We start from the raw sequence: 18,373 nt of genomic DNA on the forward strand, positions 1-18,373 counted from the left end.
ACGGAGCGAAACCTTCCCCTGATTCTGATCCAGGATAGACGAGAGAGAAGAGCTGCTTTGAATTAGAATTTATGATAGCATTGCCCCTGAATATGAATTATTGTCCGAGTTTGTTATTGTTAATTGACGGCGATTCTGTGGAAAGTAATCCCTCAGTTTCTCGATGGTCTTCTTTGTTTAGAATACCGCGGATCGTCGACGATTTATGCTTCATTTGAAAGGAACATAGAATATTTTGTTTCAAGATCGATGAGAGTTGGATCTTACTGACATTTTTCAATAAAGCTACTTTTATAAACCTTTCGATCAATATTATTGGAAGGAATGGACTAGGTACTATAGGGAGGTATCGTCTTTTTACCTGCACAGTACCCTCATCAAAAATGCAGACAATCTAATGCCGGAAGTGGGTAGATACCTACGTTTTATTCACAACATCCATGCATAGAACATATTTTTGATCCTTGAGAATTTTTGATACCTATACTTCTGATCTTTTCAAATCAATCATTCGATAGAACAGATCAGAATCAGAATGAGCTACATAAGTAAACAATTAATTTAAAATTCATATCATATTATTTGCGCACTTCATTTGAAATGTTAATATCACTAAAAATTTTGAGCGCATCCTCGTAAAATTGGCCAAATTTGATTAATCCCATTATCCATGAAGAAACTCCGAAATAATTCTATCTAGATTAGAAATCTAGTCTCAAAAATCTTTTTACCTGATTAGTTCTCGGTAGGTTTGAAAAATCCAAAAATAATTTTCAAGTTCTCTATTAGGTAGAAATAATTCCTATGACGACATTTTTCCGCAAAAACCACCTGAGGGTGGAAACAACCCCCAATTTTTTTTTTTAATAGAAAAGAGACGACAGATATGTTTTAGTTAAAAAGTTTTTTTTTGTTCTCTAAATATTCTAGTTGAATTAAACCACATCCAACATTCCCTTCCTATTCAAAAAAATGGGGGTTGTTGCCACCCTCAGGTGGTATTTTCGGAACAATGTTGTCATAGGAATTCTTTCTCCCTAATACAGAACTTGAAAAGTATTTTTGGATTCTTTAAACCTCTCATTTTTCTTGTAGAATTTTCGTCAATTCACTTCTTTCTGACGTCTGTGAAATGTTTTCCAGTCATAGAGAAATGAGTTTGGTATCTATCCCAAATGGCCCCGGCACCTCTTAAATTTTGCCGGCCCTCCTAGAATTTGACATACTAAGGCTCAAATAATTACAAGATCAGCAAAAATTTTACCTTCAATACATTTTGTGAAAACCCATATTAATGAACGGCAAAAAAAGACATCCCAAAATGGCAGAAGTGTCTGGCTTCCACATTTTCAGTATTTTGAGAATCTAAAAGTTCCCCCTCCTAAAACTGGGGCCTGGATCCGCGCCTGGAACATGATGAAAACTTCAAATTGGAATATCTTCGGCAAATTTGAGTTGAATATCTTGTGAAGGGAAGGTGCTATGAGAAAAAAAAAACTTGAAAATAAATCAAACTTCAACACCCTGGTGTAGGTATCTCTAAAACAAAGCGTTTTATTGGACTTTTTTTCCTAAACTGATCCTAGGAATCTGCTATTTTCGTTTTTCCACTGTCTTAATGATTTCAACTTGTTTCCAAAGATGATTTGTTGTAGGTACCTACTCATGTTCAATCAGAGCATATGCATATATAGGCAATTGCTCTGCTCTCATTCCCCTCATATTTTCTTCCTTTTGTTTGATAAAATTCAGGCTTTGATTGAGAATCATGACCAAATAAAATAATTGTCTTTCTTCTTCCATTCGATTTTTTGCCTTGCAGGTAGAAAAATTAAGATTTCTCGGATAATTTTAAGAAAAAAATGTCCTATAATCATGGGTTCGCGTATGCTTTATTTTCGAGATACAGGGTGTTGGAGATTGATTGTTATTGATATTCAACTGGAATTTGGCATAAATATTCCAATAAAGTAATCACATCTCGTTGCAATTTCGATTGCAAATCTATAGGGTGATATTTTTTCTTCTTTTTCCTCCTGAACTTTTTTTGTTGGACAGCTGGTAGTTAAAAGTAGCAAAAAAATTTTAAAAGCAACTTTGATCTGATAATGAACTTTTAGGTGTCTTGCTACCGATTTCGAAAGAAAAATTCAAACAATTCTCATGAAATCTTCAGAAGAATCCAATTTATCATAGAAATCCATCAGTTAGTAAACGGTGATGAATAAACTAATTTTTTGGTGCACATTTTCCCGATCTGTAACCTGTAATAATGTTTAATAAAAATTAGATAACTTCTCATATAATCATCACAAAAAAGTAGGAATACTAGAATCACCCTGTAAGTACCTCGAAAACAAAGCGTTAGCTTTGTTCATAGGAAAAATTTTCACAAGTCGAGAAATTTTACATATAGAAAAAGGAAACATTAAACGATAGTGTAAGGTGTAAGGGACAGTTGCACCATTTGCCGGTGATTAAAAATTTAAACATTGATGGTCAATTGCACCATTCAAAAATTAAGCGCTGTTTACGTAATCAATGTTTAATACTAATCGATGATTATAATTTCTACCGAATGCACCGATCGATAATAATCGAGGTTTAGCTGAACAGGAGATATGTTTGGCAACATTTCAAAATATTGACGGTGATCATAGAAAAATCAGGACTATCAATTTTCTAGTATAATATTCTCTGTTCTTATCGTGACAAAGTTAACATAAATTACAAATTATTATTATAAATTGTCAATGAATAATAAGTCACGATCTGAATCTGCATCCATATTTCAATTCTGAAATTCCTCACAAAACCAAACACAGAAACATAGAATGTGACACCATCAGGTTATGTCCATAAAGAAATAATATTCTGGTTATGTAATAAGTCATATGTTTCGACGTTTTGAGTTGTTCAGAACCATAGACCTAATGTCAAATTGATATTAGGTCTATGCGCAGAACCCTGTTTAAAACTAATCGGGAAAATAAACGTCCAAATTTTCCTGTTTAGTGTAATCGGTGATTAGGCCACATTAAACGTCATTTGACAGATGGTGCAAGAGAAATCAGAACGTAATCAATGTTTAAATTTTTAATCACCGATTAGGCAAATGGTGCAACTGGCCCTGATTACGTTCTGATTCCTCTTGCACCATCTGTCAAATGACGTTTAATGTGGCCTAATCACCGATTACACTAAACAGGAAAATTTGGACGTTTATTTTCCCGATTAGTCTTAAACAGGGTTCTGCGCATAGACCTAATATCAATTTGACATTAGGTCTATGGTTCTGAGCAACTCAAAACGTCAAAACTGTATTTCTTTATGGACACAACCTGATGGTGCCCCATTGTATATTTCTGTGTTTGCTTTTGTGACGAATTTCAGAATTGAAATATGAATTTAGATTCAGATCGTGACTTATAATTCAATTTATAAAAATAATTTGTAATTTATGTTAACTTTGTCACGACAAGAACAGATAACATTATACTAGAAAATTGATAGTCCTGATTTTTCTATGATCACCGTCGATATTTTGAAATGTTGCCAAACATATCTCCTGTTTAGCTAAACATCGATTATTATCAATCGGTGCATTCGGTAGAAATTATAATCATCGATTAGTACTAAACATTGATTACGTAAACAGTGTTTATTTTTTGAATAGTGCAATTGGCCCTAAAACTTGCAGTGTTTTTTTTCCTTGACCGCCAAAATTAAGGGCACCCAACAACATAGGAAATGGAATAAATCAAAAGTAAAATCTTCCCAGAGGCCAGAAGGACCCCTTTTGAGCACAAATTGACTGGACCAATATTCTAGTTTTTGCCTTCGATCTCCTGACATTCGATCGTGATTAAGCACGATTAAAAACTAGGCGAGTACTTATACGAGCAAATCGTCGAAGACTTATTAAAGTAAGAAGCAATCCGACCTCTGAGCCGTTAAAGCAACTATTGCAGGGCTGGGCCCAATCGATGCGGAGAACAATGGCCTGAATGGGCCACGGGTCACAATGAGATTTCGGAAAATAATGGAATAAGCCCAGGGCCACCTGCGTGTGCTACTCGAACGCATTTGCGTGTGTCTTTGACAGCCGACCGACCAATGGCGTAACGTATGCTAAAAGAAGAAAAAAACTTGTTACTCGATCTGATTCCTCGCTCGAAAATATGGTAATCGCTTAATTAACATCACTATCCGAGCCTTCCTCGATTTTTTCGGACATTTTTGTTCCTACCGGATACCGGATGTAATTACAGAACGGGCATAATCGCTCTCGTGTGCGTTGGGATGAATGCGCGCTATTTAGGGATGTACCTACACGTGAAAAAAAAGGGGACCAGTTCTTATGTCGATCCGTTTGTGTATACGCGAAGGAAATTGATGATGAGAATGCGATGTCTATGCTCCAGGCGGGATTGTATAGATTTCGATTATTGAATGGACGACAATCGCGGGGATCTTCAACTGTCATAATTCTATGTTTGGTATGGGTAGATAACTCCGTGACTCGTTAACCCTACGACCAGTATCTGTGGATCTCATACCTACCAATAATAATAACTGCCAAAATTGCATCTGTAATACCTCATTATCTCTATCTATGGATCTCATAGCAATAATAACTGCCTCAATTCAATCTATGGTATAGATAACTCATCAACTCTGTGACTTACTAGCTCTATATATCTGACATGTTCTATGATAATTTTGAATGCAAATCCACAGAGTGATATTCTCTATAGTAATCCTAGTACTTAATACAAATGATTATAAAGTTCCAGTTAGTAAGCTGAGATGAATAAATTAGTTAAAATTTTTGGTAGATACATATTTGCCCAATCTGTGCGAAGATTAATAATAATTCGATAAACAGGCATAATCCTCACAAACACCCTGTAGGTATCTCAAAAACAAAGCGTTCGCGGGCAAATATTTATAAGACTTTTTTTCTTGAAGTTATCCAAGAAATCTCTTATTTTCCTTTCATCATACTATCTATTCGCAATATATTAGGCATCTGTAGATACAGATAACTGACGGATCACAGATCGTATATTACGTAGTGGTCAAGCTAAGCTCTACTTGTAATCACTGAAATTCCACACTAATTTTTCCACAGCACTCTTGCGACCACGAATTTTAATGAACTCTATTCGTAATATCTCATCCGCAGAGATACCTGACGTAGCATAGAGCGTTAATACTACTTTATTCGTAATATCTTAACCGTTGAGATATCTGACGGACCATAGATCGTCATTACTATTCGCAATATTGTATCCATAGAGATACCTGACGGCCCATAGAGCGTTAATACTACTCTATTCGTAATATCTCATCCGTACAGATACCTGCCGGACCATAGAGAGTGAATACTGCTCTATTCGTAATATCCCATCCGTACAGATACCTGAAGGAACATAGAGAGTGAATACTGCTCTATTCGTAATATCTCATCCGTACAGATATCTGAAGGACCATAGAGAGTGAATACTACTTTATTCATAATATCTCATCCGTACAGAAACCTGAAGGACCATAGAGAGTGAATACTGCTCTATTCGTAATATCTCATCCCTACAGATACCTGCACGGACTATAGAACGTTAGTATATTATATACGCAAAATATTAACCGTACAGATACCTGTCGGGCCACAGAGCTTTGATACCGTAAACTCGATTCGCAATATTTCATCCAAATGCAAATAATCCGCCATGCCGTTCGAAACGCAGAAATGGCGTCGCCTGAAAGGGTGAAAGTGCATCAGCGCGAGGTGGTAAAAAAACCGATTGGCCGCGGTGCATACGCGTATTGCAATTACGCATATTGCCCACGCCTAGCGCCGTTGGATAGGTCGGGACCGGGATGCACTTGCAATTGCGGTCATACCGGCGGAGCAATAGCGTCATGAAGGTGCATTGCGCATTGCGATAATGCTCGCCGTTCGCGGAGACCTGGCCGCCAATCGCCGTCCGGCCTGTATGCAGCTCGGTACCTATATGCACGTAGGATTTTGCAAAATGGTCGGTGGTGCACCGGCTTTGGCAACCTCGCACGCAGCGGTCAAAGGTATTTTTTTTTATGACTGTGCGTAAGATGCATAGAATCCCTGGTGTGTGCACTGATTCGATTTTGTTGCATTCTTTTTGAGATAGTCCACCTGTTACTTTGGTGTTCGGCTTAGATACAAGAGTTTCTGTAAGGTGGCGCCCTTCAGAATTGTTCGAATTCCTGCTATATATCTGGCGCCGTTTAAAAATGAAATAATTATTTGAGACACTGCAAACTTTCACAATAAATTACAATTCAGTGCATATCGAATTTTTAATGCAATGAATGAAATATAATGACAGAAGGCTATTCAGAGTATAAAAAATTGTCACGAGCATAGAATTTAAAATATTACTATTCTATACTCAAAGGTCACGAGAGTTGATGGTGGATTTATGCACCAGAACTAATACTAAACCTAAGAACTTCTTCTTCTTCTTGCAGTGCATCTCCTATCGGAGGTTAGCTATCATCACAGCAATCCGGACCCTGTTGACTGCAGCCCTGAACAATTGAACACTACTACAGTTAAACCAGTCCCTCAGGTTCTTAAGCCAGCCTAAGAACTAAATAAAGTTTATTATTATTATTAAATATTCAACTATGTAGTGGCAAAGAGGACAGGAATACCAGTGATGAATTATTATTATTATAACTAAGACCTAAGAATTGAAGGCTAACAAATCAATGAGTGCGTTTATGCACGTTTCCTAAGAACTAAGAACTAACACTAGCAGGCCAACTGTTAACTAAGAACTAAGGGCTCAGGTAAAGTATAGAAGTACACGTAGATACGCCGCATAGAATTTCAATATTAACGAGTACCATCAGTTTCTATCATTTTATGTTCTTTATTCGTGTTTATCGATGAAAAGTATTATGCATTTGAAAATATCTTATTTAATTTTTTCACAATAAATATCAACGTCAAACATCAAAGTATAGAACAAATAGAAAGTAGTTCGAGCACGTGCGCAAGCCTTAACTAAGAACTAACAAGAGAGTGCATAAACGCCACTGAATTCTTAGGTTTAGTTCTTAGTTCATAGTTCTTAGTCCTTAGTTCTTAGGTACGGTGCATAAATCCACCATGAGAATCGAGAGAAATGTCAAATAAAAACGCTGTGTGCGCCATCTGAAACAGACGCGATCTCTCGAAATCAAGTAGTTAGGTATAAATCTGGAAAATCTCCCATTTTGTAAAGTTTTACAGGTATAAATAGACACACCAGGTTTTCTATGCATCTTAGATTCAACTTGACGTACACAATGAAATTGCATTACGTTCAAAGTCTTCTTTAAGTACTCAAAAAACACCGGCAGAAATTATAGGTTTGGCAATTTTTGATCTCCTAGTGCGCGCTTGCAGTTTGTTTTCTGAATTTCTGATATATTTAGGTATTTATTTCAATATATTTTGAGCTAATATGAAACATTGATTCACTGTGTGGAGAAACTCGCGAATTGAGTGAAATATCGTATCACTGATATGTTTTCACATTCGCGCGCTTCATGTCAAATTTGATAGTTCATGTTGGGGACAAAATTTGCTTACTGAAAATGACATATTATGCTCCCTCTATCTATGTTTATTACTCTGAGGCCCAGGTACTCTTTGGTCAGTCAGTTGACAATTAGGCCAAATCCCTACAATCCAGCGGTTGCCAATCAGTTCTCCCTGCGTTCAGCTTCAGGAAAAACCAGAATCGAACGTAAATGAGATTTCTAGAATTACTGGATTGTTCATCTGATTTGATTGCAGGCGTTGCGAATTCGAGATCGCCAAAACTTCCCTTTTTGTCCGTAGTTGACGCTGCATAGTAATCATATTTCCTTGCAAACGACAGCGAAATTTAATGATGGCAGCGCTGTAGAAAACGATGCGGAAATTAACTAAATCTGAGAGGGCTGGTGTCTGAAGAAGTTGGCAGTCTTGAACATTTTCAAGAGGCAGTGGACGCACCAGTGTTTCTAAACATCTCTTCAATCCGATTTTCAATAAACCGTAGATATTTTTGAGGTTATAGAATCATTTTTTAGCGGGAGTTTTATAATGGTTCAACTTGACTCAATTTCATAATCAATTTTAATAGAACAGAATAGATTAAGTTCTCAAGATCAAATGACGTTAGATCCAATTCATAACCATAGAGTAGGTAATAAACATAGATAATTATTCGCAATCTTTACACGTGCACAACATGGTAAGATTACGTTGTCGAATTGTGATATATTTTCAAATCCACAATTTTACTATATCGTTATGAATGTATATTATATTGAATGAAAAATATTTATTTGAGTGATTCCTGATTGAATATGCAAATTCGAATATTTGGAATACGATATTTTTCCTAATTGTTGAATTTATTATAAGCAGAATATTTATTATTTTCTGTATCTAGCTGCTGAAATCCGAGGTTTGGCAACTTTTGCTCTCCTAGTGTCATCGGTTGTTTCTCGTCGTTTGGCGCTATTGAAGTTTGTTTTCTGAATTTCTGATATATTTAGGTATTTATTTCAATATATTTTGAGTTAATATGAACGTTGATTCACTATGGGACATAAGAAGTTCGTTCTTTGTGGAGCAACTCGCGAATTGAGTGAAATATCGTATCACTGATATGTTTTCATTTCCACTCGCTTCATGTCAAATTTGATAGTTTATGTTAGGGACACAATTTGCTTACTGAAAACGACATATGCTCCCTCTATCTATGTTTATTACTCTGAGGTTACAATAAACTTTGGGGAATATTCGTGACATCATAGGTATATTAGGGAATTTAATCATCATAACATACATAAATAAAGCTTTCCAGAGTGCCTAGCTATTTGAATTATGGTAATATTTGCTCCAAAAGAAACAAATGTTCGTTTTTCGTGTTATTTTCATGTTTCGTGTACCTACTTATAGAAATGTCCAACGATAAATTGCTATTGCTTTTACTAATGGTTTGAAATATAAATCAATCGATCAATCGCTGTATTGCTTTTAAAAAATGAGTAGGGCGCATTGAAAATAATGCAAAACTTCTGGCTGAACTTCTATACGCGAAATAAAAACCTACCTTTACAAAAAAGGATTCAGATTAGGTGCATACACTGTTTATAAATCAAAACGTGGATTTTTGTAGCTCTGTTGCATCCCGAATTGTGAAATAAGTACTAAAGAATTTCGAAAATTCACGAAAAAAAAGAAAATTAAAAAATAACGAAACTGCAGAGAAGGTACGATGTTTCCTAGAAAATACAAGAGTTGGGTAGAAGAGGTACCCAATTAATATTATGACAGTACACCGTCCTGTATTAGAAAGAAATTTGAAATAATTATTTTGCCTTCGACATTCGAGTTTGAGATCCTATGTGAAAATAAACATGTAAATACAAATTTAATTATGGAAACCTATTGATATTGAATTTGCGATGATTCATTTTCAATTATGCCACCAAATTAATAGATAAAGCTTTAATGTTATCGTTTATGTAATGTCATAATCACTGTACTAGAATCACAGTTCAGTGAATCGAAAATTTCATTGCCCTGACGCAATACAGAATCAAAACTGAACACATTTCAATGAAGTTTTGTTTTTCATGAGAGCCTAGAAAATAAAGTATTATCTCTCACACTGCATCAGGTAATTCTTGATGCGGGCTCGTATCAGCTTTCTCAAGAGAAAGTACACAAGGGCCCAATTCCACAGCCATGTGGAAGCTCTCAACAGCGTTTAGAAATAATGGATTATTTGCATTGTGTGCTGCACCGTCAGTATCGCAGTCTATCCTAGAACAGGCCCCAAAGGTCCAGGTAAATGTCATAGGTTACCAACCGGCAACTTATTCCCAAACGGGACCCTTGGAAGAAAGTGAAAGTGCAGTCATGGGTCACAGCTGGTTGAGACTGCATTTTTTTAGGTTGGTATCAATTCTCACGATATTGTCTTAGGGATGGCCGGTTTTGGATTGAATGCGTGGATGAAGAAGTAATTCACAAAAGAAAACGTCTTTGCAAGCTTACCTTCACATCATAAGCGGTTCGATTTTTGTTTGTCTTCCTTTAATAATAACCAAACAATCTTGATCACTTTATCTAAGTTCCAAATATTAGATTGATTCGATCCTCATTTCATAAAAAACCATATAACTCAAAATTAAATGAGAGTTTCCACTTTTTCTCATATAAATAACAATTGTTTCGTCAAACAGGAGCTTCTTCAGATGTTAGTCATTTAAAATGTGAAAAATGACAGATACAAAAATAATAGAAGTATATACGAAACTAGAAAAATATAAATAAAATAATATAAATAATGGGTATTTTTTTTCGAGGTATTTAACTTTAAGTTGGCACTACGTCCATTTTATTTTGTTTAGCGATGAAGCGCACTTCTGGTTGAATGGCCACGTCAACAAACAAAACTGCCGCATTTGGAGTGAAGCTAATCTTCAAGTGTTTGTCGAAACACCGTTACATCCAGAAAAACTGACTGTTTAGTGCGCTTTATGGGCTGGTGGAATCATTGGTCCGTACTTCTTCAAAAACGATGATGGCCAGAACGTTACAGTCAATGGTGATCGGTATAGAGCCATGATTACTAACTTTTTCATTCCTGAATTGAACAACCATGATGTCCAGGAGCTGTGGTTTCAACAAGACGGCGCAACATGTCACACAGCTCGTGCCACAATCGATTTATTGAAAGACACCTTTGGTGACCTCCTGATTTCACGTTTTGGACCTGTGAATTGGCCTCCAAGATCTTGTGATTTAACACCGCTAGACTTTTTTCTGTGGGGCTATGTAAAGTCATTGGTCTATCTGGATAAGCCACAAACACTTGACCATTTGGAAGACAACATTCGCCGTGTTATCGACGATATACGGCCACAAATGTTGGAAAAAGTCATCGAAAATTGGACGTCCAGATTGGACTACATCCGAGCCAGCCGTGGCGGTCATATGCCAGAAATCATATTTAAAATGTAATGCCGCAAGATTATCTTGCGGATAAATAAAATTCATATCAATCGAATGATACATCGTTGTTTTATTGGAATTTAAAGTTCTATAGCTCTAAAAAAACACCCTTTATAACTAATCTAACTTCTGCATAGCTTATTCCATTTTAAGTAACATATTTTCTGTTTGAAATTTCTATCTATTGCAAAACTGATAAAGCGAAGTGAACAAACACTTAAGGCTCAAAATCCGCGTGACTATAGAACACAGTTGTGCCAACCTAGCGACAGCCCAACGCGGATAAGACAATGGAAGATTGACCTCCTTGATTTTCCTAGAACTTCGTCGAATATGTTCGACCTCAATCAAATGAGCCAATTATTTAAGCGGTGGTCGACATCTGAAAACGATCTACATAGCGTACGCCCTGTTTGATGAAGTGGACTACAGACAAACACAGAACAGTCCACGTGTTGCCTCGATAAACATACCTAGGGACGTGTGTATTTGAACTACCATCACTGTATTATGGGCAATGGATCTATACAAGGCAAATATCTCAGTGATGAATGCTTATGAGATGGTCACATTTTAGGATCGATTAATCATGCATTCAATAAGTACCACCATCGGGGGGCAAGAAACCAGTTTTCGATTCAGGGGTGTCGAATTTCTTAAGAGCACGACATTTCTTAGAAGGTAATTTCCGAGTTCGAAATTATAGAATCTATTAAAGTAATAAACATAGAGGGGGCATATGTTATTTTCAGTAAGCAAATTTTGTCCCTAACATCAACTATCAAATTTGACATGAAGCGCGGAAATGAAAACATATCAGTGATACGATATTTCACACAATTCGCGAGTTTCTCCACAAAGAACGCACTTCTTATGTCCCATTGTGAATCAACGTTTCACATCACCTCAAAATATATTGAGATGAATACCTCAATATATCAGGAATTCAGAAAACAAACTTCAAGCGCGCCAAACGACGTGAAACAACCGATAACACTAGGAGAGCAAAAGTTGCCAAACCTTGGATTTCAGCAGGTAGATACAGAAAATAATAAATATTCTGCTTATTATAAATTCGACAATTAGGAAAAATATCGGATTCCAAATATTTAAATTTGCATATTTAATCGCGAATCACTCAAATAAATATATTTCATTCAATATAATATACATTCATAACGATATAGTAAAATTGTGGATTTGAAAATATATCACAATCCGACAACGTAATCTAATCATGTTGGGGACATGTAAAAATTGCGTATACACCCTCTATCTATGTTTATTATACTCTATGGAGTAATGTAAAGGTATAAAAATAAAAAGCAATAATGCTTTATGACTGTTCTATGACTGTTAAGATATTGTAGTTACTTTGATTTAGTTGTTTATTTCTTCATCGATCGAATAAAGTATTTCAATATAAATGGAAAGCTTTGATAAACGATATTTTTCACTATAAATTTTCTTTTTTTGTTATCAATGGATAAATCATGAAACATTGTACATTGTACTGCAATAGCGTAAAATTTGAAAAAAAAATCTAGGTGCCTATGGACTGCATAGATTTTCGTAGTTGATTAATACTTGTTGAAGACTTACTCATTTTGTTCTGAATTGTTCATAGATGACTACAAGTTCAAAAGCACATATTTGACTGAATACTGGTAAATGTAACTTCAAAAATCTATGAAAAGTAGATTATTTTCAACGTTTCTGTTGCGTCATTTCACTCCATCGCTATATGATTGATCACAGAACAGAACACTTTAACCATCGAAATATCTATTGACAGAGATAATAATCTGTGTGAAAAGGATATGAAGAAAAGATGAATCTCACGTTTTACGATTATTACACGAAATCAAACACACATTTTGATCTTCAGCAAATAATAAAATGATCGTTTTCTTCCGATTTTAGCCCCTATGAATCACCCTTAGTCCACCCCTGGCCAATTTTTTCACGACGAACGGTTCGAGATGATTCTAATTCATATTCGCACGTAGATTTCACGTTTCATTGTCGTTCCGCATGTTAGGACATTTTATGGTATTAGAAAGATGACAATGGATGTCGGAATCTGGCTTCTCATGAGTTTAATCAACCTCTATTATGCTCTCGTCCGATCCTGAAACCGTCTTGCGCCTGTTGCTGGGTTGTGATAAGTGCCTTCAGAGAGGGTGCAAAAGCCTTTTCAATCGATTCAAACACAATATCATGACTTCGAGACTGACGGAAGGAGAGGAGGTTAAATATAGAAAATCAAAGATAGTACATACCTTCTACGTTGGTGGGGTGTCAGAATGCATAAAATATATCTCGAAAGTGTTCGTAAATACTGAATTGGTTTATTCCATTACCAGAAACACGAAAGATGTAGCCCAAAAGTAACTCAGGATCAGTTTGTGATTATCTTCATCATCTGTTTCGATAAGATCAATATTTGGCCATCTTGGTTAACCATCACTTTTGATGAACTGAAAATCAAATGAAAATATGATATGTATCGTGTCTACACCGAGGAATTCGGCTGAACGATCATTCAATTAACACACCAATTTCGGGATAAGTATTAGAAAATGATAAAAATGTCGAGTATAATACAATTTCTTCAAACTATTTTCATTGTGGTGACTGTCATAGAAAATTCATTTCTGTGTTGAATTCCAACTCCATATTGGTATAAACCACAGATCTCGAACTGTAATCATCGAAATGACCTATATGTGAAATCCACAGAACTGCTGAGAACTTGTGCCTATATATTAATCGGAATTTTTCCTTTGTACATACGGTTACAACTGCGTAAGTTTGAGCAAGAAAAGCATCACAACAAACACGGGTTCTCGTTACCTGGGATTAGTAATTTGTCCAAGATTGACGAGCAGTTCAGGGGCTACCGGACAAAGACGTGTCAAAGGTCAAACATGATGCGGAACCGGAACTGGATATCTGCCAGGATAACAATGAAATATCGGAACAAGTTTCGAATCTTCGGTTTGAACCTTGCCGAAACTTTTGTTGAATATTTGGGACTTTTGCCAGGTACGTATTCGTGTGAATTGCATTTGAAGACAATTCAAACATACACACAGATAGTATTTTTGGTAGGTAGTTAAATAGGTACTATCTTACGAAAAAAAGCATTCAATAAATTCTATGGATCTGAGGCACAAATTCTGTGTATTGATTGACAAATTACTAAAAATTGTCAAGGTTAATAATGGAAAATTATTATCTTCTGACATGTGTCATTCGGAAAATATCTACTTATTACTTGAATGTGATAGGACTATTAGAAAGTTGTGTTAAAGATATTTGATATTCTACAATTTTTGAGCATTCAAAACAATAAATACATAAAGTATAAAAAAAAATATTGTGTGAAGCTCACACTAGGCCCCGGAGGGATTCGAACCCTCGATCTCCTGTTTACTAGACAGGCGCTTTAACCAACTAAGCCACGGCGCCGTTGTGATAAACGTTAGAATAAATAACGTCAAAGAGGACTGGCTTCCTTAGTTGCATATTTTTCGTTGAAAAAATTATGACAGTACTTTTCTTTGAACGTAATACGTTCCGAAAATAACCAAATGGATAATTTAAGAGTTTCTACTTTCCAAAATTGTTATGATTGGTGTATACGCAGAAAAAACATACATAAAAAACGTGTTGCACTCATGATGTCTGACGAATTATTTATTAACAAATATTTCGTTTCGATCAAATGAAAGGATCACGTGGATGGACAGGCCAATGAAAAATGAAACTCATCAAAACATTGCGATGTTCCTTTAATGACAAGTGGGCGCAAGTCAAAATAAAGTTTGTTGTACGCGCTGGCGGTCGTATTCTGAAGAAGTTGATAGTTTGTTGTTGATTAGTCTTTAATTAATTTAGTGTCTATGAATACGGCAGTAGCAAAAACACCACCCATAACGATGAGTAAGCTCTACATAGGCAATTTACCGAATGAAACTAATGAAAATGACCTGCGACAACTATTTGTGGATCAAAACTTGTCCTGCACTAATATACTTGTGAAACGTGGAGGTTATGCCTTTGTCGATTGTGCAGATCAATCTTCAGCGGACAGGGCGATCGATAAATTGAACGGTAAGATACGTGACTTCATATTTTTCTTCTAATCTCAGAATTTGCTATGGATATGCCACTTGGGCATTAGGTGACTAGTTTGTTATTTCGTATAATCTTCTTACTAAAGATTGTTCAGTAGTCAGTTTATTCATGTGAGGATATGATGTTTTCGCGATAAAAGAATAATTTTGCGATTAAAACAATTCTAAATCCGTAGGTGGGTAGGTCTTTTCCGCGAACAGACGACCACAGGAAGCCGGTTTTCTAAAAGTGGGGATTTGACCATGAACATTCAGTTCTTAGCCGTCTGATTTATCACTCTTCTTCGTCAAATATTTTACATATTTTCGATGACCATTGAAAACAAACTTAGAGTGTTATGTGCGACTGAAATTTAGGTTATATATGAATTTCATACAAGATTCGATATCAAAAGAATTGGCGACACAACGTAAGTGTACCTAACGTAGTTTCCATTCTGGTTTATTGAATTTGAATGCTTGCAAATAAGTCATAGAACTTCTTCAAACCATAAAATAGTTGATCACAAAAAAGCCATAGATTTTTTTTTGACAGTTGGGGTAAGATATCTATGTCTCGTTATATTTTGAGGGGTTAATCTTAAGATGTCTTAAAATCTGGTGAATGCACTGATTAGATTTTGTTCTGCCAATTTTTAGTTAAGCTTTGTTAAGTCAACTGTAGGTAACGCTATTAGAAATTATGACAGATTATTGTTATTTATAATATTTGAATTTATTCTAGTAAACGTTTCGTGAATATTTCACTGCAGATGTACCCTCGGATGTACCTACCAAATGGAGATATCTTCACATTGTTTTCTTCCTAGGAAATACAAATATTCGCAAGATGATCATTCCTTGCACTTTTCTTTTGATACGATGCACTTTAAATTAAACAGGATATACCTAATATAGTTCATAAAAATTCAGTTACCTTTGTTTTCTCAGATTTTGGCGTTATAATCAAAAAATTTTGAAAACCTTCAGTGCTATCGTATCTTTGCTGTCATTTGTAGATCCTTGGAGTTCATCTGTTGATTTGATACGTGATACATCAATCAAATTCAAATCAAAATTAACGAAAAAAAGATTGAAATGACAAGTATGAATTTGCGGCGCCGCCACGAAATAAAACTAATATTCTTAATTTGGTCGAATGTCATTGCATTCAAAAATTGACGAGTGCATACACCATGTTTTTCAACATCTCAGTTGATCTTGATAGAATAGCTCACCGTTCACTTTCTATTCTGTATAAAATTCTCAAAACTGCTTCATAGAGTTTCTTTGCCTGTGTTCTACACAAAATGATGATGAAAACTTCGAATAAAAATTTAAATACAGCATAAAAGCAAATGAACAATTTTAACATTTCAAAACTTTGGAGTCATTCACAATTTCAACCTCTTTGTGATCTTTTGAGGATTTCTCAGAACAAAACTGACGACAAACTATAAATTTTCTAGCATATTCATAAATTGAACTGAAAAACCTTCAAAATTATATGTCACTCAAACCCTATTACTATTCAATATTCTTAAGCATGTTGCACCCCATTTATGGGGATGATCTTAACCCCCACGAATTCGGAATCACAAATGTTTCATTTCAAATAGGAATTTACCTGTGGCGATGTTTTTCGGAAAAACCAATACTTACGGAAATATCTGGCAACCCTGTATGCAGCTTGTGGGTAATATAAATCAGAATCTGATGCGACTGTAGATCTACTAGTCTTTTAAAATTCTCAATTGTTATTATAATACAAGAATATCTCTTCAGTTTTTGAATTTTTTATGAATGATAATTGAGAGTTTGTTTCTGTTCTCAACTCTGTATATTATTTTTCAGGTTTCAATTTCAACGGATCCAACTTGGTTGTGGAGCCGTCTGTTGCATCAGGAAAAAAGAGGTAAGTTTCATATAAAGGGGGTATGTTGAATCAAAAAAAGCAAATAATAACACTTTATCCAGTAAAACCAGTAAAAACACATTTCTTAAAATTCGACTTTATTCATCAACATGAGAGTCAATCTCAAGGTGATGCTCATTTAACTTTTAATATCTTTTCTGTAGAAAGATTCGTCAAAAGAGGCTTCAACTTCGACAATCACTTCCTTATTACAGCCAAATTTCTTTCTCGGAAGTATTTTTGCCCCATCAAAAAAACATGGTGGGGTACTGGGGGTAATTACTCCTCCAAGACTCCCAAAATATAATATTTCAAAATTAGTTTGTAGGCATGTTATAAGTGAAGTTGATGTCTACCCTCAGAGTAATAAACGTAGAAAGAGGGAGCATATTATGTCATTTTCAGTAAGCAAATTTTGTCCCCAACATGAACTATTAAATTTAACATGAAATGAAAACATATCAGTGATACGATATTTCACTCAATTCGCGAGTTTCTCCACAAAGAATGCACTTCTTATGTTCCATAGTGAATCAACGTTTCATATTAACTCAAATTATATTGAAATATATACCTAAATATATCAGAAATTCAGAAAACAAACTTCAAGCGCGCCAAACGACGTGAAACAACCGATGACACTAGGAGAGCAAAAGTTTCCAAACTTCAGATTTCAGCAGGTAGATACAGAAAATAATAAATATATCACAATTCGACAACGTAATCTAACCATGTTGGGGACATGTAAAAATTGCGTATACTCCCTTTATCTATGTTTATTACGAATTTTTTTTTCGATTACCATTTCAAAGAAAAAAAGTTATCTACACCCTTGATATTTTCGGTATAGATCTGTCTCGTATCCAATTTTTTTCACGAACGTCGATGCAGCGATAATCGCCTAGGACCCCAAATCGGTAAGTTCGGCGGGATTGGTAACGACCAGCGAACCGCCATATTTGAAGGCTCACGCCAAGTCAGATTCGGCGTCGGGGAGGCCGACGTCGGTCGATTTCACCTTGGCACATCAACGTCCAATCATCATCAGCCGTGGACAAATCGCCAAAAACCCCATTATGCCCCCAAGATGGGGGGAACCCATCGCAATGGTTAGCGAGTGTGTGTGTGTATTAGGTAAAAAACCATAAATACGGTGATTATCATTAATGACCCGCTTGTTTTGAATGAACGGGCCGAGTGTGTGCAATCGCGCACATGTTGCCTAAAATGAAACAAAGCGGACGGACGGTCTAAGGGTGGCGCACACACGTGACGGTTTGAAATGTT

General features: G+C 35.7%; 1 protein-coding gene and 1 non-coding gene across 4 annotated transcripts in view; one reads left to right on the forward strand and one right to left on the reverse strand.

Annotated features, from left to right (window-relative positions):
- Positions 1–14,450: 14,450 nt before the first annotated feature.
- Trnat-agu lies at positions 14,451–14,524 on the reverse strand. Its single transcript has one exon. It is a non-coding gene; the product is annotated as a tRNA-Thr (tRNA).
- A 322-nt stretch (positions 14,525–14,846) lies between these two features.
- Positions 14,847–18,373, forward strand: part of LOC123679310 (insulin-like growth factor 2 mRNA-binding protein 2) — a 95,452-nt gene continuing 91,925 nt past the window's right edge. For 2 of the 3 annotated variants that reach the window (XM_045616836.1, XM_045616837.1), the window contains exons 1-2: positions 14,847–15,169; positions 17,026–17,086. In XM_045616836.1, the coding sequence (XP_045472792.1) occupies positions 14,959–15,169; positions 17,026–17,086 (272 nt within the window). In that variant the 5' untranslated portion in view covers positions 14,847–14,958. Of the gene's footprint in view, positions 15,170–15,541; positions 15,603–17,025; positions 17,087–18,373 lie in introns of those variants that run through there. The other variant, XM_045616839.1, reaches the window with a different exon arrangement.

The sequence above is a fragment of the Harmonia axyridis genome, chromosome 4 (genome assembly GCF_914767665.1).
Source record: "Harmonia axyridis chromosome 4, icHarAxyr1.1, whole genome shotgun sequence".
In the NCBI taxonomy this organism is placed as follows: Eukaryota; Metazoa; Arthropoda; class Insecta; order Coleoptera; family Coccinellidae; genus Harmonia; species Harmonia axyridis.